At 35.7% G+C, this 20,220-nt stretch overlaps 1 protein-coding gene across 17 annotated transcripts in view; it reads left to right on the forward strand.

Annotated features, from left to right (window-relative positions):
* ROBO2 (roundabout guidance receptor 2) overlaps positions 1–20,220 on the forward strand; it is a 601,494-nt gene that overhangs the window by 576,525 nt on the left and 4,749 nt on the right. For 6 of the 17 annotated variants that reach the window (XM_053220676.1, XM_053220671.1, XM_027077544.2 and 3 more), the window contains 3 exons: positions 9,708–9,890; positions 12,110–12,283; positions 19,016–19,288. In XM_053220676.1, the coding sequence (XP_053076651.1) occupies positions 9,708–9,890; positions 12,110–12,283; positions 19,016–19,288 (630 nt within the window). The remainder of the gene's footprint in view (positions 1–9,707; positions 9,891–12,109; positions 12,284–19,015; positions 19,289–20,220) is intronic. The other 11 variants (XM_053220683.1, XM_053220684.1, XM_053220686.1 and 8 more) reach the window with 3 other exon arrangements.

Raw genomic sequence — 20,220 nt, forward strand, 5'->3', positions numbered from 1 at the left:
CAAGTCTTCAGAATGAGCCTCTCTAAGGTTGCACAAGGTATTGTGTGGAGAAAATGTATAGTGAGATAAGCCATATATTTATGCATTTCATATCGTTGGATTCAGTAATTGCTCCTCTCCCAAGTAATACAGTTATTTTTACAGTTTACTCCTCTGGCGTCCTCTGGCTTTGTTCACTAAGTGAAATGTTGCAATGTTGCAGTTGCTACACTCCTAAGATGATCCCAGGACTGCAACCTATTTGAAAGGATTTAAGTTTATCCAATTTTGTTGAAAAAACTTGAATCCTAATGTGTACACAATGAATCTGGAGAAATGTAAAAATTTAGTCTTTCTATTCCAGTAGATATCCATTCTTTGACACACATACATAAATGTCTCTTATGTGACTATAAAGACGCAACTACCCCAAATGTAGATCTTGCTTTTGCAGGCATTGGGTCTTCTCAGAAAAATCACCCATGTCTCTATTTACCTTGATAATATCATCTTCATCCTAGGAGGCGTGTAGCGTGGTCCCATTTAGTTCATGTGTATGCTCCCAACTTGCAAAGATTTTTCACTCTGACTTGAGCCAACACTGAAGGAAACTTCTTTAGGACAGTGATGGAAAAGGATGAGGACTTATATGTTTCCTCTCTATGCCTTCCTGAATAATACAATGTGTGATGCAGGAGCCCACTTTTTTTGTTTTGCTTCTTACTTGGGGGCTGTCTGCTTGCCAGGCTAATTAAGATTTAAGAACTCCAGATATACTGCCGTGATTTGAAATTGAGATCCAACTGAAGGTGGCAAAGCAAAAGTTTGAGTCTTTGAATGCAGAGAGCTAACTTATTAGTGCACTATTATGTTAAGCCCTCTTGCCTGAATTTCCAACATAATCTCCTTCAGGGTAAAATTCTGCATATTTTTGCATATCTCACTAATGATACTGAACTCCTCTCCATTAGGAATGCAGTACGAATTGCAATAATAGCACACAAAAAAGGGCAGCTATAGCCTATGTAGTCCTTTTATTAAATATTATAATGTCAAAGATGATAAATATATCTATAAATCAGAAGATTGCCATTTCTCACTTTTACATGCTCACCTGTTAGGCTGTCTAATGTGAACATGGTTAAAACCAATCCGCCTTTCTCCTTGTAGCTGGTATACTGTTCATTCCAAATGAAGCTTTTATTGCTAAGAAAACAGTCTGTTTTCCTACTTGAATTCACTGCTTAATTACTACTGTATATAAAAACCTCAGGGTGTTTAGGTGTGTATTACATGATGAATTTGCCCTATGAATAATGCATCTTCTCAGTGAAAGAAGTTGTAGTCTACAGGAAGTAGCCAAAGGAAACTCTTTTCTTTCTTTTCTCCTTTTTTCTTTTCTTTTTTTTCTTCTCCTTTTTTTCCTTTTTTTTTTTTTTTTGCCTCTGCAATAACTTTGTGGGGAAGGTATGACCAAAGATTTAATTTGTTTTGTTTTCTAGTGTATAAGTGTAATGTAAGTAAATATAAATCCAAAGTAAATATATTTTCTTTAAAAAGTGTGTGTGTAGGAAGTGTGAGTGAGTGTGGGATGTGTGTGTGAAAGAATATTGATAGGGTTTGTGATTATAACTGCATGTGTGAGTGTATTTAGGGCTCTGTGTGAGTGTGTGTAGGTGTGTGTGGGTGTAAATAGGATTGTAAGCATATGTGAGTGTGTAAGTGTGTGTGTGCACACATATGCACATGTAAGCATACATGGGGATGGCCCTAAGGTGAATGTATGTATGGACCAAATGTTACAGAAATCAACATGCTGATGAATATTGTTCTAATGTGTTTATGTTTTCTTCAGACCCTTAAACCTAGTTTAATGGCCTTAATTGAGGTGGGCAGTAAAAACAGACACTGTTGCCATTGGCTTTTTATGTTTCTAAGATGGTAAGTGCCCACAGAGAGGATTCTGATTCTACTGTAATTTACTCAGGGTTCTAAATTCGTACGTGGTGTGAGGAATTCAGTCATGACTTTCACCTAAACTGTTTGGTAGAGATTTTCATTTTCATGAGACTAAGAACCATTTTATTAAATGGGACAAAAAGTTATCTTCCATTCCCTGAAACTCTAAATCCAACCAGAATGATAGTCCAGTGGTAACACAGAGATGGGCTAAAAAGCCAGTGTGTATTTTACTTGTATATATAACATTCCAACACTTAATCACATTAAGGAATAAGTGCAGAGCCCATCTTTATAAAGAAATGATTATATAAATTCCAGATATTTTCCAAACAACTAAGTAATTTGTGATAGACATCTTAAATTTTGAAATAATGGTCCATGAATGGAAAAGCAAGAAGAAAGGAAAATATCAGCAGTTTCCTATTCCATAATCTCAATGTCTTAGTCTTGTTAGGCTGCTCTAACAAAATGCCATTGACTGGGTGACTTAACAAACATTTATTTCTCACAGTTCTGGAGGCTGGGAAGTCCAAGATCAAGGTGCCAGGAGATTTGGTTCCTGGTGAATTTCTCCTCCTGGCTTACAACCAGGTATCTCCACGCGTGTTCTCAAAAGGCAAAGAGAGACAGCAAGCTCTCTGGTCTTTTTTTAAAAGTTTGCTAATTCTGTCTGATGAACCCACCTTCACGACTTCATCTAAACCTAATTACCTCCCAAAGACCCCACCTCCAAATACTATAACATTAGGGGTTAGGGCTTTTAACACATGAATTTTAGGGAGAAATAAACATTCAGTTTCTAAAACAGTAATGTGGAAAATGTATTTGCAAGTCTACTATATTATTTATTTATTCCTACAACAAACATTTACCAAATGTCTCTTCCTTCCAAACTGTTGGCTAGGAATTTAAATATGATAATAATGATAATGATAATGATAATAATGCCATCAACAAGAAGAATACTATCTTGTGCATATATAGCCCTTAGTAAATGCAAGGCACTCTTCAAGCAGTGACCTGATTTTTTGTTGTGACTCCATGAGCTAAGAATGTTGCCTACATATTTAAACAATTGTAAGAGAACATGAAACAAATGAAAAGAGACGGCAAAGATTCAAATATTTGGTATCTGGCACTTTATAGAAAAGTTTGCTGATCCCTGTCCTAAAGTTTTAACATATATTAAATCCCTTACCTATCACAAACCTAGTTTAGTTCTTATTTTACAGATACAGAAATTGGGTCACAGAGGGGTTTAACATCTTTTAAGTTTATACCCACCTGATAGGTGGCAAAAGAATTTTCAAAATAAGCATCTTACTTTCAAGATAAATGACCATGATCCTTGCTCTGGATATGACCAACTTTTTTTTTAATCTGTGAATTTAACATATTTAAAAGGAAAATGATCTCTTGGTCTATTACCTAACATGCAGATCTCTATCTCTGTCTTTCTGTGTCTCTCTTCCTTTCTGCATGCATGCGTGTATGTGTGTACATATATGAATATATATTCATACAAACACAACATATAATTTTATCTCTGGAAACATTAATCCTTCCCCCATGCACTTAATCACAGTAAAAAATATTAATTTTTAGCTGTAACCTTTATTACTTATTATCTTACATTTAGTTCTATATTCAGTTATGGTGACTCTTGCTAACAAGAATCATCTGTATCAGCACTTTTTGTGGGGAATCTCATTTTTAATTTATTTGTAGCATAATTTAAATCTCTTCGGTAGTAATAAAGTATAAAACTATCTTGATTATAGCACATCACACCAAATTGGGCTAGAAAGTAAACGTATGGAATTATTTCAGTCTTTAGGAATATGCTTGCTATATGTCTTCCTAAATACCAAATCCACCATTTTTGGGCAACAGGGTAGGAAGAGGAGTTAATACTTCTTTCTATATCTTTCATGATGGGAGTCAAGGGTAAATGTTTCCTGCATTTAATGACTCCACCACAGGAAAAAAGAAACAGAAGGCAGTGTGAGAGAGGACAGAAGGAAAATGTCCTGAGCATGAAGCCAAGATTCTAACTGCTTCACTGATCACCAAAAGTACAACCAAGAGGGAAAGCCATGAAGTGAAATGAATAAAAGTTTCCTTAACTGTTGGACCCCACATAAATACCACGGCTGAAAGGAAATCACGGCTCTATATTTTCTGTATTTTATGTCTTTGGAGGTTTTACTGGAACTCCCAAACCAGATCATTTTGAACACAGTAAAACCTGGCAGCCTCACCACCTTACTCGACCACACAGCTTTTAGAGAATTGGCCACTTAAAAGTGTGACCTGATGCCTTGTTTTTGTTGCAAAAACTTAAGGAAAATATTGTAGTATTAGGAGAATTTCAGAGATGATGCCAAAAATAATGAAATCATTATCTTAGACTGTGATGTATTTAAAAAGAAATTAAATATTTACTTCAGATTTAGCAGATAAAAGGGGAACATCACATATTCACCTGAGTGGAGCAAGCTAACAGGTGTCATATGTCCCAAGGAAGACATGTTTTAATTGCTTATTTTGCTTTCATGTATATTATACATTCTTTCTCTCTCTGAGGAATGCAGGTGGAATTGTTGCATATTCAGTATGTTTGAGGGAGAGAAGAATTTCTAAATATTAGACATGTTTTTCTCCATTTAAGCAGAGGTCAATATTTGGATTGATTTATCCAAAGACAAGTATAGCTGAAGATTTTACTTAACACATAGTTAGACTGATTGCACTTAATAGGAAGGGTTCCTCGATTAAATATTGGCTGAAAAAATGGGGGACAGCCAGTTTTTGTATCTCATAAAAATGGTAATGCAACAATTAGCAGGGTCATATTATAAAGCACAGACTTTACTCTAGCTTAATGGATCTAAGGATAAGCATTTATCAGCAAGGAAGGATTTAGCATAAAACGACATGTAAATGAATTGATGACTGATCATAAATTAATTTTAGTGCTGAAGATGTAATAGAGACACAGAAAGATGCCACTTTATCATGGTATTTTACTGCTCAGTAACATTTGAGCAACAACTTAATGTCCTATATGCAGTTCTTCTTTAATAATGTGAATAAATTTGAGATTTTTTTTGGCCTTTCAGCAACTTTAAGCCTGAGAAATTTCAGAAGATTGAAAATGTAAACACAAATAAATTTGGCTATGTGGCATAAATTCATTTTTCATTAAATGTTTAAATATGTACTGATTATGTTTGGGGCTATAACATGTCAAATTGGATGGATTGTGTATAATTTGTAAAGAATCTCTACCTGAACTCTTTCACTTCATGTTCATTTTAATTTTTTAAAATTTATTTATTTACATTCAAGTTAGTTACAGGAGTAGAACCCAGTGATTCCTCACTTACAGATAACACCCAGTGCTCATCCCAACAAGTACCTTCCTTAATGTCCATCACCCATTTAGCCCATTCCCCCACCCACCCTCCAGCAACCCTCAGTTTGTTCCCTAAATTTAAGAGTCTCTTATGGTTTGCCTTCCTTTCTGTTTTTATCTTATTTTAATTTTAATTTTTATATTTACCTTTATGAAAGTAAACCAGTTATCCCCAAACTTGCTTACTTTCTAATTCATGCATCAATGTTTTTCTTTTCCTCCTATCATTGTCTTCTTTCTTGTAATGGTTTACATATATGTTCAGATCTTTCTTGATGCTTAAATCTAAAGAAAGAACAAGCATGGCAGCCACAGATAGGGTAAATCAGTGATTGCTAAATAAACTTTAACAATTTTATATGGTGCCTAGGTGACTCAGGTAGTTGGGCATCTGTCTCTTGATTTTGGCTCAGTTCATGAGCATGGAACCTGATTGGGATTCTCTATCTCCCTCTGCCCTTCTTCCCCATTCATGCTCTCTCTCTAAAATAAATAACATGAAAAAATATATTTAAAAAACAATTTTAGAACATGGATGAAATTTAATTTATGTTATATGTTTTTAATTCATGATGTATTGTCAATTTTCTATAAAAATGTTCTGCACAAACGCACCCATTCCATATATCACATTTAACTACAGAAGAGGGGCTATCAAAGATAAAGTCCAAGGGACAAAGAAAAAAGAAAATTTATTGCCTTCTTTTGATGTGTTTCCTTCTTGCTCTCCATTTGAAGGTGAACTCAACTATAGGAACTGAGGGCACTTGCCTCTCTTTAGGGATGAGGATTCCTGTGGTCCACCATGGCCAAATCTATATGACACATGTGTCTTCAACTCTGAAATCATCTGTCTAATTTCTTAGCTCTTACATAGAGTAGTAAAGAAAACAGAAGTGGTGTTCTTTCTATATTGACCAAAACCTACGTGAAGCCATGTCTTCCATGCTACTCTCTTTTCCCAGAGAAAGAAAAAAGAAAGCACCAAAGAAAATTTCATGAATAACTGGGATTTCTGAGGGCATGGAAAGTTGCATTAACAATCAAGATAAACTCAGAGCAAAGACACAAAGGCAGGAAAGTAGTTGGTATGTTTAGGGACTGGCAAACTTGTACATTGAAATCCTTATATGAAGGACTCACTATCACAGGAGATGAACAGAGTGTTTTTGAAAAAGTCAAGCTAACTCTGTTAAGAGATGTCCGTAAGTGGCATTTCTGTAGTGGCACTGCTGTGGTATAGGATTTTTCCTACATTTTCAGGTTCAGAGACTATTTGTCAAAATTTCAAATCCTCAAGCTGGAACCACACAGCAAGCCAACATTAACGGGAGAAAAACAAAAAAGACTCAGTTATTTCAAAAATGGACTAAATACATTAAGATAGATGGTTGAGTGTGGATAGATAGTTCAGGAGAAAAAAAAGTAAATTGCCACTTAATATAACATTATTATCTTACTTTGATCAAGATATTGACAAATATCTATATTCGAGTGTATCAAAGCATAGCCAAGATATGTATATTAATCATTTTTAAAATTTTCCCTTTTGGGTAATAACTCACTTATTTTCCTGTTTTCCAAGTTATCAACAAAAGTTGACTGACATTATATTCCTTGTTTACTATATTTTTTAGAAGTTCTTTTGAGTACATTTTTTCTATAAGTATCATAAGTTCATTGCTGGGAAATGGCACAAGGGATAGAATCACATAGAAATTATGCTGAGTAATGAGAATGTTGAAGACATTTAATCCAGTATGCCTAATGTTTGTTGAAACACCTATAGAAAGCACCTATAGAGGGGCGCCTGGGTGGCGCAGTCGGTTAAGCGTCCGACTTCAGCCAGGTCACGATCTCGCGGTCCGGGAGTTCGAGCCCCGCGTCAGGTTCTGGGCTGATGTCTCGGAGCCTGGATCCTGTTTCCGATTCTGTGTCTCCCTCTCTCTCTGCCCCTCCCCCGTTCATGCTCTGTCTCTCTCTGTCCCAAAAATAAATAAAAAACGTTGAAAAAAAATTTTTTAAAAAGAAAGCACCTATAGAAAACAAAACACCTATAGAAAAGCACCTATAGAAAAAATATGAAAATAAGTAAGAGTCCCTAATTTCTAGAGTTCCACTGTCTAAGAAGAAATCTTTATATGAAACAAACTATAGTTTGTAGAGACCTGATACGCTACTGTATGCATAGTGTTTGAAAAACACAGGAAGCAGAGAAATTGATTCTTCCTAAGACAGAGTTGGAAGTGAGGTGGAATAAAGGTCATAGAAGGGATATTGATTTTGACTTTAAAGTTTGACAGTGGTCTACAGAGTTAGTAACAATCCAGAGATGTGTTAAGGAATGAGAGGTAAGGCTACATAGGGAAGGCAGGGGGAGTACACAGGCTATTGAGAGGGTCTGGGGCTGGAAAGGGAGGCTGGACTACATATTGAAGGATCTCAGATGCTTAACTCGTTAGCTGAATGCTGGCAAACTAGGTAAGGTTTTGAGTGAAGGAACCAAGTCATGTGATAGATGAGAAAAATAGTTCAGATGACGCTGAAGATAAAAGGGACCAGAAGGAAATCAGGAGGAGCTTAGGAATGAAATTGGAGATGTAGGAAAGGAGATGCTTGTTTGGAGAGTGAGTTTCAGATAGCACAGATTTATTTGCAGATGTTCAGCAGACCTTTAGAAATACAGAAAACAGTACATAGCAGGGACAGGAATGAGCTTTCATGTATTTCAAAACTATCCTCAGTTCTAGGGTTTCATATTCTCTGGTGATCATGGACTGAATCACTTTGATTTTCTTTTTTCTTATCTACCGTAGCATTATACTGCAAAGCCCATGACATCATTTCTTCCTTCGTTTTGGGCTGTTGGTCCTTGACTTGTGATTATTAACTCAGAAATGGTTCTCTCAGAGGAGGCTCGGTTGCTGGTGTTATCTGCGCTTCCTTGCAGTGGGCTGTGTCAGGGGAATTTGTTTGGAAAGTAAGAAGTGTATCCCTGTGCTTTTGGCAAATAGAATCAAAGCTCTTATCTTTCTCTGCTACACTTAACACACTTTTAGCTTCTCAGATTCTTCTAACCCCTTTGGTTTCTATTTTCTCTCTCTCTTGCAAGTGCATGAACCTGTGTTACTGTATCCTGGGACCCAGACTACACATACAAATACTTCATCACAGCAACACTCCTAACTATACTGTTGTCTCTTAAACATTGGAGAAAAAGCGGGGGCCGGGGAGGGAATCGCTAGCATTTGAATTTAATCTCTTTATGTGAATATGTGATTGGTTTATTTAGAAAAGCTAAAATTAACTTCTTATAAATACTTCTTTTTGCCCTCTCTTTATAAAACTTAGGCTAAGCCACACTTGGCACTTTACTGTGTCATGAAGTAATGGTATACAACTTAAATATTGTAATGTTAATTATATTACATAATAGATTATGGTTTCAGTATTGCTTGGTCGAGGAAAAAATATAAAATTGTAAATAACTTGCCAAAAAATTAAGAATGAAAGTTATTTCTCAGTGTGTTCATATTTTGCACATCAAAGGGTGATTCTTTTCCTCTATCACCATGTTGTATTTTGCAGAAAAATCCATAATAATGCCAATTGTATTCTTCATAATGGTTAATTTTCTAAGACAAAGACTAGCAACAAAGAGAAAACTAGAATTCTTAAAACAATTAAAATACCAACAAAGTATCCTGAGCTTTGAAATTCATAGAAATTTTCAAAGATACATTTTTTTCCTTTTGTTCTAAGTCTGTTTGCTCTGATACCATTTATACATTTTTTTTTGGTTTATAATGTTTGTTGTTATATTTCCTGATTATTTAAATTTGTATTTCAAATCCTTGGAATAATTCTAGCACTTCCCCAGTATACAAGCGTATATTTAATGGAAATTATTAAAGCCAACACTAAATTCACGATATATTCACACTGTTTCTTCATCTGAGTCTTTGATAAGTTTACACACTATAATTTACTTCCACAAAAGCAAAAGCGTTCCTCCCTGAATTGTAGGACACAAGATATACATAGTAATTCTCTTTTGGAAAATGATTATGTAATGATTCAAACAATGTAAGAATGGAACCCTGTGAAACATGTTTTGTTCACGTGTTGCAAACAGATACAGGTTTTAAATAACCCTCATTCTTCCGCGCTGGGAATGTGTAAAACATGGATGATGCTTGCATGTGGCTAGAGAAGTGGTGATGAAACCAGACTTGCCTCAAGGAGGAGTGAGGAATTGAGGCAGCTTATTTGTTCCTTAGCAGAGTGTGTGCAAACAGATGGGCTATCCAATATATCCCACTCACTAGACAACTACATTTGTTTTTAGGTTCAATGGTAAATGGATGGGGCTCTGCATCTGATGAGGATCGTAACTTTTCTAGTCATAGATCTAGTGTAGGTAGCTCCTCAGATGGCTCCATCTTTGCCAGCGGCAGCTTTGCACAAGCACTGGTGGCAGCAGCAGATAAAGCTGGTTTTAGGCTGGATGGAACCAGCCTTACAAGAACAGGTTGGTAGACTCCGAGTCAACACTCTTTGCATGAGAGATTCTCATCCTTTAGACACCGAGCTATATTTCTTCTGTTCTTTCTCTTCAGTGAGTCTGACGGCAGGGCTTTCTTTAATATGCATGACCACAGTTGGGATCCTCAATTACCAGAACTCTCTTCTGATGCTACTTTTGCAGAGCCAAGAATAGGCTCCTACTCACCACCTTCTATCCTTTATTTCCCTTTCCCTTCATGGCTCTGCTGATTAATTGGAATATGCTTCCTTTCTATATTACAGCCAAGCTGCAACTGAGATTGCCATTAAATTTTCAATAACTCACACTTTGCAAAATTCTCACACAATCAATAATGTGCCCAGTGATTAAAATTATTCAGCTTTTATCTCCATTACTTTCCTTTGCCCCATTTCTTTCTGCAAATGCGTTTTCTGGGAAGGCTTCCTCAGCATGGGGTGACTGGGTTTAAGGCTGTCAGTCTAACAGTTCAAATGGCTGATGGTCTTATTAATTGCTTGGCTGTTAAAATTTTAACCCAATAATGTATTATTTGTTTTAAAGGATGCTAATTAAAGATACACCCACTGCATTTGCAACTCAAATAAAATGACTGCATGCGTATTGCTCTGTAGCATAATCTACTTTGGGTTTCTGAGAATAATCAAGTACCAATTGTATAATTTTTCATATATCTGATTATTTTCCCCAAAATGAATATGAGAGTCATTCTAATAATAGATCAGTAATTTGTAAGTGTTTGTTTTACTGAAAAAAAAATAACTTTGGCATGATCCATGCTTTTATATGACTGTAATTCTTAAATGCACATATAAGAAGGTTCTACTATATGAATTAAATTGAACTACCTTACAAAACAAACTAATGAAACTTTAAATGCATTTTTGAAATCTTAATAGTATTCAAATAGTAAAGTGAAGAAAAACGATTTTGACCCTTCACTAAACTCTCAGGTTATAAAAATCAGTCTTGGACATTTTCTTTGAATTATAACATCAGTATTTCTTTTGAGTATGCATTAGGAATCGTCAAATGGTATAAAAAATTTTCTCCAAGCATTGCAGAGGTTTATTTTTCATATAGCATCCGAACTAAAGTATGTTGTAATATAATGGTTATTTGAATTTTCTTGCTTTATAAGGCATAAGTCAGAAACTTTATGTTGCCTGAGTGTTTTTTTGTGGCTAGTTGTAAGCACAGCAGTGAGACAGTGCAAGGAAACTAATAAATTAGAAGGCATAAGTGCATTTCTTGCATGTATGCTAATATCTAATAAAGCATTAAGCAATATCATGTCACATTGACTTAAGAAAATGTAACTACATACAATAATTTTGTGTGAAATGAAAACATGCACAAGAGAATAAATACATGCACATAAACCGACCCTCTCTCACCATAATAAACACTGTGTTGAAATCATAAGATGTTGAAAATTTATTAGCTACCCTTTTCACAAAATAAACTTCCCTGGGTATGTACTAAAGCTCAAAAAAAGGACATAACACAATTTCATTTTGCAATGAGAATTTGGAGTCTGCTCAGATACAATAATATTCATCAGAAAATACCTATTGCACTTTGGATATGCAAGGTGGTTTTAACCTGCTATCTATCCTATATTATACACTAATACAATTGAGTTTCTGTAAAAGAAGTAAAATTCATCGTGTATTTATATGGGTGATAAGGTCAGTTTAATATATGTCTTCGAGCAGACCTTTCATGTAAATTTTCAAATGCATTTACTTCAACACATTTCTTCTGTGCTAAAAGTGAGTTTATAAGATTCCAAGGATAAAATTTGATGAAGCAAATAAGACAGTACATAATTCATTTCAGAAATAACTTCCTTAATTTTAAGAAGTAAAAGCAGCATTAATTTGCATATATCCATGAAAATATCACTGAGATCATCAAGGTTAAATAATAAACCAAGTAATCTCAAGCTTTTGGTTGGTGGATTTGTTTTTTTATTCATTTATTAAATTTTTTTTCAGCGGGTAGTATGTTGGTTACTAAAAATTGGATAAAATGAATGCAACAGGGCATTTTTTTATGGAGATGCACCAGTATTTGGTATCTTCAAATGGCATCTCTAGGCAAGTTTATAGGTTAGTCTAAGTAAGAGCAGAAATACAAGACACGCACAATCACTGCCTTGTAACATCCTCTGTACCACATTCCCTTTGTTTTCTTTTTAGGCAAACCTTTTACCTCCTCTCAAAGACCTCGACCAACCAGCCCATTTTCTACTGACAGTAATACCAGTGCAGCCCTGAGTCAGAGTCAGAGGCCTCGGCCCACTAAAAAACACAAGGGAGGGAGAATGGACCAACAACCAGCATTGCCTCATCGAAGGGAAGGAATGACAGACGGTAGGTTTGTTTCCTTGTCTCTTGTCTCCTCACTGAAGAGGTGTGCTCTGTGCAAGTCATTAACCTACATTAAAGTAGCTATGGTAGATTAGGCATCGCCTAATTACGTAACAAGGCAGAAAATCTAGCAATATGGTCTTGTTTAAATAAAACACCCTCTTTTTTTTTTCTTTTTAACAATCTGGAGTTATTTCTGTATTACCAAGCCCCAAGAAATGAATGCCATACCACTTTCCAATGTCGATTTTGCTACCATTCTGGAGTTTTCCATCAATGCTTTTAGTGAACATTCCCTTTTGAGATTAGGGGAAAAAAAAAACATAGGTAGCATGGGCACTTGGCATGCATTTCTGATACTAAATTTGGAATATTTCTGATATCAAATTAAGGTAACTTCAGTGGTATTTCACTTTTGAAAAAGACCATGAAATGATTTGTAACTTAGTAACTTTTTTTAGTTTCATGAATTTCAGGCCTAAAAGCTAGCTACAGATCAGCGAATGGATGGGTCAGCAAACTTTTCTATAAAAGTCCGGATAGTAAATATTTTTGACTTTAGCTGGCCATACAGTCTGTGTCACAACTATTCACTGCCATTGTAGTCTGAATGTCACTACAGAAAAAAATAAATGAATGGGTGTGACTGATTTCCAATAAAACTTTATTGATAAAACAGGCAGTGGCTGAATTTGGCCCATGGCCCATTTGTTGATCTATTCCAATCCTTTTATTTATGTATAGCATTCAGTCTTTGCACAGCAAACACTGTTGGTTTCAGGAAGCACAATATTCCTGGGACATGTCCTTCTTCAATAAAGAAGAGTTCAGTAGCTTTACAGAGCAGGATTTATCTCCCATATGTTCAACTTAATTCTCATACATTTAAATGTAGGAATACAACTATTTATCATGAAGTTTTATTCTAAGGAATATTTAAGATGATATATGTAAAGAGCCTAGTTTGATGTCTGAGCCAAAGGTAAATTTGTTCCCTCTTCTCAGCACTATCCCCTGTAAACGCACAGAATTGGTCTTGAGGTAGTTCTACTAAACACCACAAGAGTGAACCTAGCCAATCTGTGCATTAGAACAATCTAGGGAACTCTTAAATTGTACTCTGGAGATTGGGATTTAATTGTTCTGGGTGAAAACCAATTATGAGTGTTTTTAAAGCTCCACAAGTGAATCTAACGTGCAGCCAGCATTGAGATGCTGTGAGTGAGTCCTTAGCATTCATTTTACTCTCTTGGACTTACCATTATGCAACAGAATGAGGCCTAGTTGGGAAAGAAACATCTGTTCTTTATTAGTTTGGGTGGGTGGGGGAGGTCTGTATCTGGCAGCCATCTTTGTGATTTCTTTTGTCATTTTTTAAGGCAAGGAAGATTTTAAAAGTCAAACATAACTTGTTCTAAAAGCTTTTAGGTTTCCTTATCTTTCCTGTTACTTTGTTTTCATTGGGAAGTGTTTTATGGAATATGAGGGCAAAGGTACACTTGAGATTTTGGTGCTTTATAAGCGAATATCCTGTGCTGAACAAAAATACTCACCGCTGCCTCGCTGCCTCAGATGGTCTGAAGATTAGTTGAGCACTTAAAGCAGTCAGTAGTGTTGATCTTATACTCTCTAAATAAAAAGGACCACTCCCACTGGTATGCTACTTATAAATCTCAGAATTAATAATTTTGTATAGTTTTTCTGCTATGAATGTTGTGGAAAAAGAGAAGAAAAACGTTTTTTCTGAAATGTTTGAAGATTATATCCAGAATATGTGGAAGGTATAAAATATAAATCAACAAAATAGAGAGCTCTCCTTTTCTTCCTAAAATTCTTTTCTTGCAATTTTTAGCAGAATGTCTGGTTAAAGCAAGCATCCACCTAGTTTAAAGCATGATCAATACATTGCTTATCTTTCTCAACAACTAATAGGTTCCTAACTTTTAAACTTGCCAGCATTGCAAAGTCAGGTTATGGATTATGTGTTGTTAGTAGAAATATTTTGGAAGTAGTGATATTGCAAAGGGAATTTTGGTTCCCATGTCTTCCCAAGTGTATGATCCAATGATGTTTTATTTATGATATGAGGGCATTAATTGCAGATGACACTGTACAGATTATCCTTAAGGATGTTGCTATTTTATAGCAAATGTATGTGTCATAGCATTTATATGGTATCAATCCAGGCATTAGTAATAATTTTTTTATTATTTGTGTGTGAAATCAAACCGTTCTTTTGGGGCAGGTTGCTGTTTAGCAGCACTTAGTGCCTAGACATTTTTACACTAAAACTTTTGCTTTATACATTTTAAAATTGTATTTTGTGAGTAAATTAATCAGAATAATTACTGCCAGCTGCTATACCAAAGAACTTCTATCCCTCAGTGGCTCAGCACCGCAAAAGTTTGTTTCCCATGAACATAATAATTTATCAAGGTCAGGTGTCTCTCCTCTAAGTACTAATGTAAGAAAATACGCTTTTTCAGTATTGGGATACCATCATTTTTACAGTGCGACATTTATGGCTTCTGAGTGAGGGGAAGACAAAAACAGAGTGATCACTTGAGACGTTCTCTGGTCAGGCCTGCAACTGGTGCATATCCCTTATCATCTCACTGACAAGTACACTGTCACATGACATCAGACTAACTACTGGGAAAGTGATATTCTCTTGTGTCTAGTAAGAGGAATTGGGAATGGTGGTAAACATAAGGCTCTGTCTTAAAGACTATGAAAAAACCCACACACATGTCAAGGAACATATTGCTCCTTTGAATTCTCTTCGAAGCAGCCATTGCTCCATCCAAATCTTCTCTTCTACATGCATAAGTCAAAGAATACCTTTTCAAGCCAATATATTAACCAATACTGAAGGAAGAAGGCAGAGGAAGTATTTTTCTATCCATCAACCTTTTTTCCCTAGATCAGCTGCTTCTAGCCTGTTCTCCCCTCATTCCTAATGTCCCGGTTAGGGAACTTTCCTAGTTCTGCCACAGACTGGCTTGGACCGTTGAGCGAATTTCTTTATTTATTAATTTGTTCGTTCAAATATTTACTAAGCACATAACAAATGATAGGCAATGGAAACCAAACAGACAAAATTCCTTGTCTTCCTGGAGTTTACATTCTGTTGAGAGAAGATAGAGACAAACAAACAAAATAAAAGTAGGTAAGATGGTCATAAGTGTCATGGAGAAAAAACATAGGAAGTTGAGAAATACAAAGGTTAGGCGAGGTCTTTTTTAAGTAGAGTCTCAAGGAAGGCTTGACCAAGAAGATGACATTAGAGAAGACTAAAAGATTAAAAGGGAAAAAAACAATGCTGATATCGAGGAAAAGTCATTCCAGAAACTGAGAACAGCAACTGGAAGCCTGAAGCTTGTTTGATAAAAAGTAAGAGAAGCAGTGTGACTGAAGCAGAGACAGCCACAGAATAAAATGTAAGGTTAGACAAATAAGCAAGGACCAGTGTTTGTAGGGCTTTAAACTTTTTTAATGTTATTTTAGAGAGACAATGAGAGACAGAGCACAAGCAGGGGAGGGGCAGAGAGAGAGGGAGACACAGAATCTGAAGCAGGCTGCAGGCTCTGAACTGTCAGCACAGAGCCCAATATGGGGCTTGAACCCAAAAACCACAAGATAATGACCTGAGCTGAAGTCAGATGCTTAAGCAACTGAACCACCCAGGCACCAAAAGACCTTAAACTTCTATAAGGGCAATGGCTCTTACTTTGAACAGGAAACCACTGAAGGTGTGTGTGTGTGTGTGTGTGTGTGTGTGTGTGTGTGTGTTTAAGGCAGAGGAGTAACATGATCTGACTTATATTTTTATTTTCTTTTTATTTTTTTTTAAGTTTATTTATTTTGAGAGAGAGAGTCCATGTGCTCCCAAAGGAGGGATGCACGGGAGGGGCAGAGAGAGGGAGGGAGAGAATTCCAAGCAGGATCCCAATCTGGATGCAGGGCTTAAACTCACAAATCAAATCATGAGATCATGACCTAAGCTATAACCAAGAGTAGGATGCTTAACCGACCGATCCACCCAGGCGCCCCGTTTTTATGTTGAGACAGATTAAATGCACTTCTACATGGAAGCACAAAAACCACATAGCAGGTTGTAGAAGTAATACAGGGAATTGATGTCAGAGGTTTCTACCCAGGTAGAATCAGTGGAAGCAATGAGAAAGGTTGAATTCTGGCTATAGCTTGGGATTGGTGCCACAGGATTTGTTACTGAAATTAAATACAGGTTGTAAAGCAGAGATGTCAACGATTATGCCAAAGTTTTGGTCATCTTGTAGAATGCAGTTGCTACTATTTGAGATGATGAACACTAGAGAAGAAGCATGTTTTGTCAAGGAAGGTCCAGGGCTCAGTTTTGATATGTGAAAGTAGATGCTTTCTAAATAAGTAGAACACCTAAGTGTGGATTTAGTCATGTGAGTCTGAAGTTGATGGGAGGAGAGATCCAAGCTGGAGGTATTTGATTTCTTTTTGCCTTCTTTTTTTTTTTTCTAAAAAGTGGATAATAATGGCACATATTTCATTGGATTGTTGTGTGCCTGATAACAGCAAATCCTGAGTAAGCCAGTAAGAGACTCGTTAGTGAATTAATTTAGTCAAAATGAATCAACATGGAAATTAATAATAAATTTAAGTAAACATATTTGATTACGTATTTTTATTTTTTCCACAGTCATTCTTAATCCCATCTTTTTCCAATTCATTTATTTCAATGTGCACGCCATGTACTTTCTTCTTAGAGTATACAAACTCCAAGTATATGACTTAATTATGTAGCCATATAATTTCAGGTTAAATTAAATAGTAATCAGAATTTCAGCTAGCATAAGCAGATGCCATTTTGTCCATTTTAAAAATGAAGCTCCTTTGATGGAGAATAAAAATCAATGACAAGATATGTTATTTTGAAAGCAAATATAATAATTTCCCCCCTGCTGGCAGTCTTAAGGCCAAACACTCCAATGAAATGATTGCTTTACATTTATAATAATACATACTGAAGGAAGTCAGATTGAATATAAAAGAAACACTACACCCCTTGGTGGACTGTTCTATGAACAGATATCACGATATTGGATTAGCTCTTCATTTTGGAAGAAATTTTCCAAATGCAACTGTATTCTCCCAGATGGAAATCTTGTTCCCTTCAATAATTAGTAATTCATAATCTACCAAAAGGACATACGTACGAATTGGGAATGCTGCTTCAATATGGGAACTCCCAAAGCAGATGCAGAGGAGAGTGTTATTGTCAATTCAGTGGAGGACGATATCGTTTTGCTCGTTAAGAAAGAAGGTATAAAGCTTCTTAATAAAGTCTTTAAAGAGAGCAACTTAGCCTTTCTGGAGGAAGCCTGTCTTTTGTACACAAGAAATTTATACTTCTTCCTTTTAAGTGTCACAAACAGTACTCTTAGAAATAAGAGCACAAATACAACAATGGCGTGGGAAATAATGGACTATCTATATGCAATATCACCTATTAATAATATAAATATGTGTATTATATATGGTATTTGATTTTATGAACCAATTATATATCACTGATATATAATTAATATATCAATATATATTGTATCAATATTATATCAATAATAATTGACATTATGTAATCACTGATATTCTGAGGATGAACAGAGAAGTTTGCAGTCGTATACCAGGAAAATTACAAGATAATAATCCAAAAGAATGTTTAGAATGTTCAGGAGATTTCAAAATCTTCAACAAAGTAATTCTAGAACTAGTATAATGGCATAAATCATATAATAGAACTAATATAATACTTAAATATGAAAGAAGAGACTATGATATCACAGTTGAAGACAAATCAAAGTATAAAGGTGTCATGATCCAAACAGCTAACTAATAAAAGGAAAATGAAAAATTGGCTAAGCATTTGAACTTTTTAGTTTTTTCACATCTTATATTTAATTTAAAGAGCTTTTTGGCAAAGTTATCTATTCTACTACATCTCAAATTTTTATGATGCATTGTCTACTCTAGTACCATGAGGCATATTCTATCTGTACTCTGAACAGTGGTTATTACTTATTAAAATTAATACATTGGAAGATTATAATGTATTAGTTGTAACTCATTAGCTAACTCATGAAACGAACAGCCAGAATTGGTTGTCAGGCAGAATGTTAATTGCATTTAATAAATGTTAGCTTAACCCTTTGACTGTTGCTAAATGTACCACATACATGGGTAAAGGCAGTCATATGTTGCATATGATACGGCATATAGTTCTTAATTTCCCGAGGGCAACATTTCCTATGGAGATTGGCAGGACAGCTTTTATTCTTCCAGGGGACTTTTATTAACACAGCTGCTAGAATGTCTAGTCATTTTGTGTCATGATATTTCTACTTTGGGGAGGTGGGGGTGAACATTGGATAAAATATGGAGAAAGTATAAAATGCCTTCTATACCTTGAACATTAGCCTCAGTGTGCAATTGAAAACACTCTCCACATATAATAGTTGAAATTAGTCAATTTTGTTTCAAATACAGTGTGATCAAAAGGTAGAAAAGAGATCAATAATATGCATTTTAGGTAGAAATAACTGACCTTTGCCTCCCCCCACCAAATTTCTTTTGCATGAGTGAGACCTTTACGAGGGCACGGGTTTTTTTCTTCATCTTGAATCAAAACCTGTATTTTTCATTACATTGTAGTCCATTCTAAACATTATTCACAATTTTTAGATCTTCCACCACCACCAGATCCCCCTCCAGGTCAGGGTTTAAGGCAGCAAATAGGCCCGAGCCAGCATGCTGGTAACGTGGAAACCTCAACAGAGAGAAAAGGAAGCTCTCTGGAGACACCACAAGCATCCACCTTAGAAGACACAAAGAGCTCATTGGATTGTCCAGCTAGAGCATCCCTAGAGTGGCAGCGACAAACCCAAGAATGGATAAACTCCACAGAGCGCCAAGAAGATATACGGAAAGCCCTACACAAACAAAGTGTTGGACCAGGTGTGTTCTGCACAGTCCTAAGAAAGTGTGGACTTTTACCTGTTTTTCCCCCCCTACCAGGTACTTAGAAATGGCAGTTGTTTAAGAACATCTGAAATATGTTTGCCTTGAATCGCTAAAAAGCTGGGATTCCTCGGCAGAGCTCACTGACACATCTTAAGTCTCATTCCCATGGGGATTGTTCCTTACCCTCTGCATAGAGGTCTGAGCTCAAGAGACCTCCAAGTTTTTTTTTACCTGGATTGTTCAGGAGACAATTTGATTTTTTTGCCTTGTAATGTTTATGGTGAATGCTTTTAAGACCTCCAAATTTTGTCTTAATGTCACTACAATCTCTGCCTTCAACCAGTTTCGTTTTGACTGAAGTAACTAGTCATTTTGAGAGCTCCTTTCAGTCAATTCGTTGAATTCATTGAAATAAAAAAAGTTGTACTGAAATGCCCAGTCACAGTATTCTCAGGAAAAAAAGAGCTTAAACAGGGCCTACAGTTTCTCCAGCTGGTTAAATTTAGTGGGTTGTTATTTCACTGGGAAATATTCTTATTTATGAATCAAACTTCCTGGAATTGTCACAAAATAAATTTCATTATTTGTGGTTGGGTTTTTTTTTTTTTGGAGGAGTGGTGGTTGTTTGGGCCTATTATAGAAATACATTTTTTGAAACATTTCTTCTCGTATCAGGTTTCATTGAGTATTAAAATGTACACACAAACACAGATGACATTTGAGAGTTTCTTTATACATTGATTTTTGAACTTGGACTCCATCTTTTCTAGATATATCCTCTACCCATGCATTTTTAATAATTATATGATATCACAACTGGGTCTCAAAGTTTGAGAAAATGTAATATATGCAAGAACCAAAATATGTCAACTTGCATGTCGAGATTTAGTGAAACATTTAGGAAGTTATATCATGCAGGCTGTGAG

Source organism: Acinonyx jubatus, chromosome C2, assembly GCF_027475565.1.
Source record: "Acinonyx jubatus isolate Ajub_Pintada_27869175 chromosome C2, VMU_Ajub_asm_v1.0, whole genome shotgun sequence".
NCBI lineage: Eukaryota > Metazoa > Chordata > Mammalia > Carnivora > Felidae > Acinonyx > Acinonyx jubatus.